The 12,910-nt window shown below is 31.9% G+C and overlaps 1 protein-coding gene across 1 annotated transcript in view; it reads right to left on the reverse strand.

The window, feature by feature from the left end:
* LOC110020611 (uncharacterized protein At5g41620-like) overlaps nucleotides 1–12,630 on the reverse strand; it is a 20,875-nt gene extending 8,245 nt beyond the window's left edge. The window contains 2 exon segments of the mRNA XM_020718766.1: nucleotides 12,047–12,160; nucleotides 12,266–12,630. Of these exon segments, the coding sequence (XP_020574425.1) occupies nucleotides 12,047–12,160; nucleotides 12,266–12,556 (405 nt within the window). The 5' untranslated portion in view covers nucleotides 12,557–12,630.
* Nucleotides 12,631–12,910: the final 280 nt, after the last annotated feature.

A 12,910-nucleotide genomic window follows, 5' to 3' on the forward strand; every position in this document is an offset into this window, starting at 1 on the left:
CATCTACACCCCCAACTCAGACCAAAAAAGCAAACTGCTCCGCTAGAGGCTATGATTCCATCTCCTCCCGATCAGCTCCAAGTTTTTGACACTATTGATCATCAGAAGGATATTCCAGACGACGTCACTATCCCCGCAGGCAATATGACAACCATTCAGTCCCCAGTTGTAGCTCCCCCATCTTTAGAACCTTCTATCATGGGGGAGAGGGAGTTTCTTCAGACCCCGCCTGCCCTAGAACCTATCACATATAATATAGGTGAAAATACTTCTACTGTTTCACTACCGCCTCATCAGACCCAGAAAGATATTAATATTACTCAGGCTCATGGGGATAATGACGTGCAACGACCTACACCTGTCCGACCACATTTGAAATCTACTGATGAGATGAGGAATGACAGGTCTACACATCCAGGAGGAAGAAGAAGAATGAAGATCTACTTGAGCTCAGGAATAAGACAGGAGGATTAAAGTGGGAGACTAGATGCAGGAGGACTAAAGTGGGACGTCCCTAGCCTTTTGTGGCTTTTTAATTTTTTACCTTTATGTATTTTTGCTTTATCTGAATCTGTATTTTTTGTTGGGGCATTACTGTACTTGGATCGTAATGAATTAGGCTTTCTTTTAGGCCCTCTCATACAACATTTATGTATCTTTTCCGTATTAATATATTTGCCCTCGGATTTTTTATAAAAAAATATATATAGACACACACACTTCATCAATACTCATAATTTGGTTGGATAGCTTCTTGAATTCTTGTTGATAATCATAAAATAAAGGGTTTTGTATAATATGGTGAGCTCACCAAGAAGATTTTGATACTTTAGAGGGGAGTGAAATAATAGTAAAAAAGGACTTCAAAATTCATTAAAAATTCTACAAGCCTTGGACTTGAGCCACATATGCTCTTCTTTTCTCAAAAGCTCTTGGCAGCATTATTAGAGCAGAACTTGACATGCGTCCATGGCTCTGACTAATTGCCTAAACAAAATCAATAAAATCACGATAATTATTTGTCACTCCCTACAATAAACTTTTTGGGTTTAAAAGGCTGCGAAAAATTCATAAACTGATAAAATGCCCAACTATTTATGTTCCTCGAAGACATAATCCTTTAGCTTTGCTAGTGAGTTTGTTATCGTCTTCACTACTGATGATGTGTAGTCTCATAGTCGACAAATTTATTATTAGTTAGTATCAAATTCAATGATAATGATGAAGTCAAAGCCATCCAGAGGCAATTTACCATTACAAGCACTTTGGCAACGAAATTTCAACACAAAATTCACATATTCCAAGTCAAACTTCACATATTCCAATTGAATTATTACTCATCCACCCAAACCTTTTCATTTCCCTCAAATATTTCATCAATAAGTCACATTAATCTTAGTTGAACATAATGTACGATTGATGTTCAAGTCTCAAGTTTATCATTTTCACTTGGATATCTTCCATAATTGAATCCCTCTTTATTGAATGGTAGCAAAGGTTAAGATGGCATCCTTACGTAATGACTACAATGTTTCCCAGTGAAAACTACATAAAGCCGATTAATCGGACCACCAACTTGTCAACTATCATCTCATTTAATAACTCATCAAAAAATATATACATTTTTTACTTTCATCACACTAGTATTCTCCACTTCCTCTTATTCTTCCTAAATCTGAGCTTTCTCAATTGTCGATGTTCGTGATAAAGAAAATTTTAAAAAAATAATTATAACATCTAAAGTTGGACCATCTCAATGGCCGCTAAACTTAGCGATAGCAATTGAATTTCCCTTATAAAGTCTCAAAAATTTTAACCACCACCTCCAAACTTTCAGTGGTCATTACTAGCTACCTGACAGACAATTCCTGTACATGACATTGACCAAGCTTGCTACTAGCCTTTGATCACTCCATCAACCAACTCTCCAATATCCACCTCTGCACCTACTTGATTGATGGAGAATGATGAGTGATATTTTTCAATACCATGTAGCCATCTTCTTATGTAATGCTTAAAGGTGATAGAAAACAAGGTTGTAAGGGTTGGGTAGAGGACTTTATGCGGTAGGTATTATACTTGTAAATGCTAAGTAGAGGTTTTAGGAATACATAAAAAAAAAAAAGTAACGAGTACATTATAGCAATTTTTGACTTGGCAATCAAAGTTGGTGATAAAATTAAGCTCCACATCAACTATGAAGTCGATTAAAATCAATGATATATTCTATCAAATAATAAAATGTAGAACATGAAAAAGTAAAAGGAAAAAAATCATCGAAAACAAACCTCATGCTCATCAAGGAGAGTCTCTCCCAGAGATCCTCGAGTTACTAATTTGATTAATGTGCAACTCCCAAAAATATAAGTAGTAATCCAAGAACTCCCCCTAAGAATTCCTTGCCCACTGATTGAAGAAGCCCATACATATATGACACTTAATGTACGTTTTTAATGAATGTTGACTTTGAGATTTGGATCAAAAATAAATTTTGGAGGCTACTATGCAGCTAACCAAAAAGAAAAAAAAGCATCCAATTTCCTGCATGAATATTAAAATCAAATATTGTTGCTAATACTTCCCTTATACAAAAAATAACAGGGCTCCCTCTAATATTAAATTAGGAAGTGTGGCAAATCCCCTGAGTTTGTAATATCTAGCCCTTCTTATGCCTTCTTTTAAAAACTACGCTTCTTTCAAATTGATAAGGGACATAATTATAATCAAGAACACTATATGGTTCACTAAATACTAAAAAAAGAACTACCATGTAGACACGTCATAACCTTATCAGACAATATATTGTACTCCAACGGAACAACATTCCAAAAGTTCTTTGCTTATGCCAATCCTTTTATCATGCATCCATCAATTATAAAAGATTACAAATCATAACCACATAAATGGGATATTTGATTTTGATAACATCAGCAGGATCAGTGATCAACTCACTATAACCACTAAATTCATTAATGAAGGTTAAATCACCTTGGTAACAATTACATGTGAATAAATTAACTCATAACGAATTCCTTCATGATGAGGTTTCCAACATACTGGAACATGTGAAAGCACCACGGATAGTTCAATCTTAAAAAGTTTGAAGGACCACGGGCATCACAATTTCAACTTCAAACATTAAATCACATCCTCATATAAAATCTCAATTTTGGGAGGATCTAAAGTACTTGCCATATATCAAATCACAACATCAAATCTAATAAATGAATCATTTAACATCAATCAATCTAACAACCTATATAATTAGAGAAAAATGTCAACATGCCCCCTTACTCTTTGTAGATGCCTATTTTAGTCCCAGATTCTATAAAAGTGTCAAAGCCCTGTACAAAATTTTTTTAAGTGGAGACATTTCAGCCCATATTAAAAGAGTTTGAGAATTAATTTAGCAATTTTATTGACTTTAGGAATAAATGAGCCCATGAAAATAGTCATGGAAGAATTTTGACTGTTTATATAATTAAGGATGGCATATACATCATTACATACGTGATTAGTTCATGTCCTCTTTTTCAAAAAAAAAAAAAAAAAAAAAAAGGTTTCTAAAACTCATAATTAATTATATATTCATGGCTCAATCCTCATGAAGTCAAGTATATTAAAATAAAACTCATACTATGAGTAATCATATAATTCCACTTAGATATTTTTTAATGTTTTTTTACGTATCACATATATTTTATAAAGCGAGAACAATGTCATTTATAGATTTTAAGAAAATGTCATTAAAGGGGGCATACCCTTGATACAAGAGCCAAATGAATGGCACATCTGAATTTTTTTCAAGAAGGAAGTAACATTATGGAGAGTAAGAATAGAACACACGAACTGATAATTCAGAATTGAAGTACGGAATAGTATGATTAAAGATTGGTTCACTTTTACTAATATATTTCAAAAATTGTTATAGAAATAGGATTTAAAAAAAAAAAATCAAAACTCAATATTGCTTGAAATTTAACTCAACTTCAAATCAAAATAGCAATATTTTAAATTGCTTTCAAGACTGGTTCCTCTTGATAGAAAGTAGTTCAATTTAATTCAAAATGTGACTCAAAATGAGTTTGTGTGTGTACATAGTAATATGAACATATCATACAAGGAGCAGTTTTATATATAGCTTGATCGAGTTGGTCGAAATAAAAAATATAAAAATATGTGTACTTAAGTATTAAAAAGAAAAATTAAGAATGGTAGCATTAGAATATCATGTAGGCGGTGTTTGACTACAACTTAGTTTTACATTAAATAGAATTTATTGAATCTGATAAATCTGGATTGATCAAATCCATATTCCGTAGGAAGAATTCGGCATCAACGGCGAAATAAATCAACCTCATAATTGAATTTATTAAATCAAGATTTATGTCCTTAAAATGACAGAATGTTAGAGGAAAACATCGGAACCTGTGAAAATTGAAGTTAACAGAGCGTTAGATTTATTTATTCTTTTTTGGTGTTTGGTTGAGTTTAAGTTAAATCCGATAAATAATATGCTATCAAATACCACCTTATAGTACCATCTATGGAAGATAAAGTTATTAAAAAAATATATTCAAATAGATTGAATTGTAAAATGAATGATAGAAAATTCACCTATTAAACATGATAAAAAATTAGGATTGAAAAATTAGCAAGGAAAAGAAGTAGAACTAAAGTAAAATAAATAGATATTGTTCATAAAAATTGGAAATAATAGACATGAGCCGTTTTTAAAAGCTTAATAGAAATTAAGGTAATGCTTATTCATCAAGTTCACCCTAAATAATGAGGATAAGGCTAATAAAAATAATGTAATAAATATGTGTAAAATTAAATTAAAATCAATTTGCAGTCAACTTTGCGGCCATTTGGCGCCGCTTTTGCCTTGCATCGCTTCCTGAGAACATGAAAAATAATATGTTTAGATCGTACATCATTCGCACGTTTGCGAGAATGCCTTGGTGAGAAAAGTTGAAATGCGACCGCAGGTGAAGGGTTGCAGCACATAGTTTCCCTCCCATGAATTTACTTCGCTACCTCCTAACCTAATGTGTCGTCATCAAGAAGGAAAGGGAATGCTGCCTCATTCCTAGCCCCTTTCTAAGACAGTTGATTCGAGGGCAAGAGCAAGAAGTAAAAAAGGGCAGTGAAGAGCAAAGCTCTCTTTCTACTATTTCTTCTTCTTCCGTAAGTAGACGAGGTAATCCTTTATCGTTCTCTTGGCTTCTTCCTCTTACATCGGCCTGATCTTTTCTATCTTCCCACGATGCACACTGGGATTTCGAGAGGGTAATTGCTTTGAGTTGGTATGGATATAGTTATCGCCTTGCAATCTATTGTCCTTCCCATTTCACAGATCAAGCATTCTATCATTAATGCGGATCATGGTTAAGGATCTACGGATTTATGGTAGGAATGTTGCTTGTCGGTAGTGCTGGCCATTTTTAAATTTTTCTTGAGGTTTTCCCCTTATATTGGTTATGTTTTAGCCAAGCAATGCAGCCTTTTTTTTTCGTATTTTTGTGACCTAGTATAAATATATTATGGAATGATGAGGGTATTTCTTGCTTCCGTTATAATATGAAAATTGGAAAAACGATGTTTTCCTTGTTGTTTCTCGCTCTTGTTGTGATCTGAAAAAGAAAAAAAAAGATGTTTTTTTGTTGTTTCTTGCTTTCGATGTGGACTGAAAATTTGAAAAATAAAAATTTTCTCGAGGTTTTTTCTCTCATGCTGGTTAAGAGTTTGAGCTCAAGCAGTACGGCTTTTCTATGAAATTTGTGGTTTGTTTCAAATTCCTTTTGGTTGAATGGAAATTCTGAGATTTTTTTTTGCCAAATTTAAGGCAAAGTAGAATTTTACGGTGGATTTCCGAATGATGAGGGCGTCTCATGCGTTCATTGTGATTTGAACATTAGAAAATGAAGTTTTCATTGTAGTTTCTCGTTATAGTTTCTTGCTTTCATTGTTATTTGAAAATTGGAAATGAAGTTCTTCTTGTGGAAGCTTGATCTAAATAGTGAAATATAGGCAATCATGATCTTCTTGACACCCATAAGTCAATGCTCATTATAGGGAGGAATCCTAAAACTAGTTTACTTACACAAATAGTAGGAAATCTAGTTTGAATCTTCACATTGTGATCCTTCTGACGCCCATAACTCCCAAATTTTTCTATGTGGTAATAAAGAAATAGTTTGAATCTGCTCATTTATCATGATCATCGTGTTCTTAACAAAATGTGTCTCTTAAGCATAGTTATACACTGAATTTCATGATATTTTGATTAAAAAATGTTGAAAATTTGTGTTGGAAACTCATTCCTGATAGTTTTAACTATGAGATATATGTTGAGTGAAGGAGGATTGATGAATTTAGGAAACAAAGATGTACTTAGATTGGTCTTTCCTTGCTATAATAGCGAAGAGGAATCTTCTCACATTTGTACAGCTGAACACTCAATATAATTCTCTATGCCTTTTCAAATAAGCATCCCATTATTAAAGGCATGCTAAGTAAAACCTCCTCTAGATGGATAAGTTATTTGATGACTATGAGATATACTGATGAGATATGTTCACATGTATTTGTTCAGAAAGAGGCTACTTAATGTTTATTAGCACATTATTTTATGAAACCTGTTTTGTTCTTCTAATTGTTTATTCGTGGTTCTTAATTACTTTGAGCGAATTATTTCTCCTCTTCTATTTTGATAAAATGATTGAAAATTGTAAAATTTTGAAATAATTCTATAGCACCAAAGAGATATGTATGTTAATTTTGAAGTGTATCCAAGCATATTTAGTTTGGAAATGTGAAGTAAAAAATTATTGTTGAAATTAGTTTTTTATTTTTTATTTGTTTATTAAAATTTTTGTTGATTACTTGTTTTCATACCTAGTGCTAGTGATGAGTAAGAAAAAAGAAAATGGATTAGTTGCTATATGGAAGAAAGATGAGATTTAAAGCATTTGTGATCACTGTATGAAGGATAAGGAACTAAGAAATAGACCCACAATTTATTTTAACAAAAAAGGATGACAAAACATAACAAAAAAAATTAAAGAAAAAACAAGAAGAGAATATGATAGATTGCAACTGAAGAATAAATGAGATCAGTTTAAAAATGAGTAGAAATTATGAAAAGAGTTAGAGCGAGAAGCAATAGGTTTAGGTTGAGATCTTATAAAACGAATAATTGATGTTTCAGAAGAATGATGAATAGAGAGATTGAACATAAAATATTATCAAATGTTCAAAATATTTCAATTTTTTTTTATGTCATTTAAATTATATCAACATTTTAACCATCAATTTATTGTAGGTCATATCAAATGCCAAGAAGTTCAAATTTAATGACATTTGACTCTGAGCTTGAAGAGAAGTTGTACTTAATGTTAAGCGGAGTCGTGGCCACCAATGATCATGAATGGATTCTGAGTGAAAGTGTGCACATTAACATAGATGAGCACGTGATTTTGAGCAAACAAAGAACTCAATTGAAGGGTTTAATCAAATCATAAACGAAGTTAAATCTAGTCAATCAAAGCGGCTTTCGAATGAAAAAAAGAAAAAAGATGGTGTGGTATTCTTACTAAGTCATAGTACACAATTAGTTGTTGCATGCACTAATGAGTCTAGCACGTCACATAAAAATTTTATTAAACAAGTTAAAATAATATTGGAAAAAAACTGCAGCCATTTATGAAGACATGCCTCTGTATTGGTATTCAATGAAGTTGTTAGAAGATCCAACGAAGAGAAAATTTTTTATGCCAATGACATATGAGTGCAGGGCTCACTACTTGCGTTTTTTTATGAAAATCATGATTTATGAGTGTTATCAGTGCTTTCATGTGTTAGTGTTATCAATGCTGTTATGGACTAGTGATGTATGTTTTGCTATGAACGATTATATATGTTAAATGTATCATTTTGTTGCTTTTTTTTAATTTATTAATGTATAATTCATGATATTTATTTCTGAAACTATATTTATTTCTTTAGTTTCAGATTGATATATTGTGTTCGATTTATTTTAATTGTGTTTTCCTTCTTTTAAAATAAGAACAACGAATAATAATGATAGAGAAAGATACAAATCAATAATTATAGTTGCATTATATTTAATGTATAAGTAAAACTCATACATTGTTCGCACTCCTTGCATAACATCAACATATATTGGAGAAAAATGGGTAAGGAAATTGCTTGTGGGTCATCAAACAAATGTTAATATGTTTCATATGACAAACAATATTTATTGATCTGTTGGAATAACCACACAAGAATTATAGTATTCATGGCTCTTCTAGGATGACTTCAAGTGATGTGCTAGTCATAACTCTATATTTTATCATAAAATGAGTCTATAAGAAGTGTCATGGAGCGATTTCAACACTTTTTACAAACGAGTAGTAGATATTTTTCAGTTAATTTGATGTTTGGGCCAGCTTCTCCTCAAAAGATATCAAAACTGAAGACCCAACATTTCAAAATATTAGTATTGAGATTTCCAAGGTTAACGTCATAGGTTATACTTTAAAGTATATTTCTGTATTCATCTTTTCCAAAATTTACTTATAGCTAGTAGCTTTAATATTTTATTTAAATGTCTTAGTATTGTCTTGGAGCAATTCCTATAACAAAGGTGGATGCACACATGCTTTACAGAACATTGTGATTCAACAACACAAAATGTTATGACTAGATGTAACTTTAATATATGTTTCAATTTTGTAAGAGCTAGATTGAAAGACAGCACACCTGATAGTCGTACATTAAAATTTGCTACGCGAAGTCATAAATATAATTTTCTCAAATTACTTACAAATTTGCTCAAGTATACAAAAATTAAATAATTTTCTCTTTACAATAAAAACAATAGGAAATATTATTTGGTTGATATTGACGAAGTCATAAATATAATTTTCTCAAATTACTTACAGGTTTGCTCAAGTATAAAAAAATTAAATAATTTTCTCTTTACAATAACAAGAATTATGCTTTTAATAAGGACATATTATTTGGTTGATATTGGATTTTCATTACAAAGAGAGTATCTCAAATTATTTTCTGAAACAAAACATCACATTCATGATTTTAAAGTGGTAACCATATAGTTCAAGCTAGAAAAGAGATGTTTAACAAGTTACATTCACTTTTACATGATATTATCAAGAGGACATTTGGGCTTTTAAAAAAAATAGATCATTCTATGAGATATGCCTACATATCCGTTCAACAAACAAGTGAAAGTTGTGGTTGCTATAATGATTCTCTATAATTTCATTCGTCGGCATCCTTCACATAATGATATTGATTTCGGTAATAAATATTAAAATCGGTCACATGTCCCTCCTGAAGCATATAAATATCACTTAAGGCAGTTCATATCATAAATTAATTGTGATTTAATTGAGTTTTGTACACATGATGGGGAAGATTCGAGGGAGATGATTGAATTGCGAGAGCAAATTACAAATGTAATATTTAACGATGTTATCTATTATTTTTTCTTTACTTATGTTCAATATATTGTGAAAACGGTTAATGTCTATTGTAATGACTCTTACGCAATGATATTCATGAGGAATCTATATTTGTTGCAATAGTTTTCTCATTACTTTAGCATGTTTTTTATCCCACATTGATGGCCTCCTATGCAATTGTGGTTGTAATATAAGTTATTTGTTACATGTTTTTTATTTGGAGATCTATGATGAGATAAATGACATTAGAGGTATATTGTTATGACTTTTGACATATGTGACCGACATGAAGACAACTAAGATCTTTTTAATCATAAGATGGTTGGGGTTCTTCTGGAGGGCCTTTGTGCATTTACGCTGCTGACATATACGAGTTCACTATTAATTGATCAAATGGAAACCAAGTTCCTCTTTCTTTAATTTCTTCAGTATTTTTATAATGACAGATTATTCATTAGTTTACCTTTTCTCTGAGACTTCATATTTTTTAAAATCTCTATCTACGTATTATTGTAATTTATATTAGTTATTTTTTCATATAATTATATCGATATACTATTAAGGCGAGGTTTGTGGTTTTCAATTTTCAAAAGATATGAACTCGAAGACCTCTGGTGCTTCCAGAGTCTTGTACTGCAACTGTGGATTAAAGTTTTCTCTACTTACATCATGAAGAGTAAATAATTATGAGAAAAAAATTTACTGATGTTAAATGAATAGATCATCAAAAGGTTATGACTTCCTTAGGTGGATTGATTAATTTGATGGTCACACATCAGATAATGATCAGACATGAAGAGCATCTTTAGAAAAAAAAAAATTACCTTGTAGGATTGATCGTATATATTTCAAAAAATAATATTTTGATAATGTTAGTTATTGTTTTAATATTTTTATTTTTTATTTTAATTATTGTGTTATTCAGTATTAAGTGAAATGTCATTTTTATGTATGATTTATTTAATGTGAAATGGTTATTTTACGGTCAATACAATAATACATGGGAAAAAATATATATTTTTTAAACAGCTGTTGCACAGATATTCTACAATTGTTCAATAGAAACATACACACAATTTTTTCATAGTAGCTTTCTCCCACAACTGTTGCACAACAATTTTTTTAAACAGCTACAGCTGCCCCAAACAGACCTTTAAAATCAACTTCAAGTTTGACTTGAAATCTAATGATTTCATACAAGTGACCAAAAATCAAATCAATTTTGAATTAAATTCAATCAAGAATTAGAATTTTAATTACCCTCTCTCTCTCTCTCTCTCTCTCTAATGAACCTAGATGTAGGTAGAACAAACTCAAGGATAGCTACATCCAGAATAAATTATTTGTATCGACTCATTGGAAGTCATTTAAAGCATTGAAAGATGAACCTCTAATGGCAAAAGATAGTAAAAGCACACATAAATGAAGTGCTAAATTTCAAACCCATCAAATTGCAACGGGATAATATCCTTAGGAACTTGAATTAAAGGGTTCAATGTTATTGGGCCATAAAAAAATCATCAAACTAATGACCTATTTGTAAAGTGACCTAAACTGAAGTGCCTATGAAGTAATTTACGCTATTAATTATGCCCTTTAGTTATACAGGTGATCCTTTTATTTCTTGTTAATGGGAAAAGGAATTATGTTGGTACCTTTGATTAATTTGAAATAGCTAGTAAATGTATTAATCGGGTATTAATCATTTATTGATTAATCAAAAGCTTTTTTTTGTCATTATTCCCTTTGACACAGATCGGGCTCGAGATTTCAACTTTTCATCAACTTAAGTAGATTGAGTATGACTAGAAATACAAAGGATGCATCATTGAAAAATATTAGAAAACTAGGAGTATGGAATAGTTTAAAACTAGGTTTTGAAAATACTCATTCATAGAGTTCTATTATAAGAGGGGTTGGGAGTGTAAGAAATTGTATCCTTTGGTTTGATCTTTAGTTTCAACCATATTCATTGATAGATTTAATGAAGTATAAATAGAAGGTCACTAATAAAAGTGCATCACTCTATTAAATAATATTGCATGTTTAAGTGAAAATTTTACTAAAAAGCATGTTCACCCTACCAAAGCTCATAGTGAACACATATGCATAATGGCCAACAAAGAACCATAAACAGCCGAGCAGGATGTTCTTGACCTGCAACAGTTTGGACACACCTGAAATTCACCTATCAAACACATGAACTACTAACACAATGATTTTCAGCATATAATAGGAGAAATGGCCAAAACCAGTCAAAACTTAAATTTTGGAACAATTTAAAACCATCTTTGAATGAAACAAACCTTATGATATTGCCAATGAATTAGATTCAACCAAAACATTAAACTAACGCACAGGTGATCTCAAAATGACGTTCAAGCTAGCATACCAAGCCCCTGTATGAAGCCCAAAGATTATAATTGCAAAATAGGTGGCCACACATCCAAATGGAGATGTTATTCAAATCTAAATTAGTATTCCATAATAATACCTGGTGGAATACTTATTAATGCATAGCAATGGTTATGAAAACTATTAAGGCTTCATACCTCCATTAAACTACCACAACTAAAACAATCTAAGGTTCTGTCACTCAGCCCTTCAAGCCCTGATTTCTTCAAGATCCGTCTCCTATGGCTACTGCACCAAGCTTTTTCTGACTTCTGAATTAAGATCAACAGATCACAATAAGCACAGAAAGCTCACAACTGATAATTTCACTATAATGAAAATATACTTAGCAATAAATTTAATATCCATATACTCACCAACAAAACCGGACAGTGACCTTCATTAGATGGCCGTTGAGGTTGAGAAATGACCTCAATAGGTCTCCTCAAATTGTAATCCCGACTCTTCTCCCATTTAGCAATTTTCCCTTGTAATTTTTCCAATTCTAGTGATGAAGAGTTTCTACTCATTTCCCATAAGGCATTTGCAAGCTTCCGAGCTGAGACAGGAGCTTGAGTTCCACTGCAACCATAACCGGACATTGGGCAACATGATGAGTCTGAAATCCTTCCCGAAGATGATGGTGATCTAACATTCATCCTCCACATAGGAACAGTTGAGGTGGACGCACCCTTTTTCCTAATTCGAATTGCCCTCTTTAACCGATTACTTTGCGGTAAAGAAGATGAAGAGGAAGATGAGCAACCTCGCTTTCGGACTCCGTTGATAAATCCTCGAGGACTTTGATTATATCGGCATTCTTAAAGCTGCCTTCGAAAAACCACAATCCAGGTGTTAGAGTAGGGCTTAAGGGGCTACGATCCTATATGTGAGGCTTGTATCCCATTTCTCTAAAACAAATAGCTTGCCAAAAGAAACGAGAAAGGAAGAATCGGAAAGCCTATAGTGATCTAACCGACCCACCCAACTGAACCACAAAAACACTGCCTGGAAGAACGAGT

The sequence above is a fragment of the Phalaenopsis equestris genome, unplaced genomic scaffold (assembly GCF_001263595.1).
Source record: "Phalaenopsis equestris unplaced genomic scaffold, ASM126359v1 Scaffold000105, whole genome shotgun sequence".
NCBI classification, from domain to species: domain Eukaryota; kingdom Viridiplantae; phylum Streptophyta; class Magnoliopsida; order Asparagales; family Orchidaceae; genus Phalaenopsis; species Phalaenopsis equestris.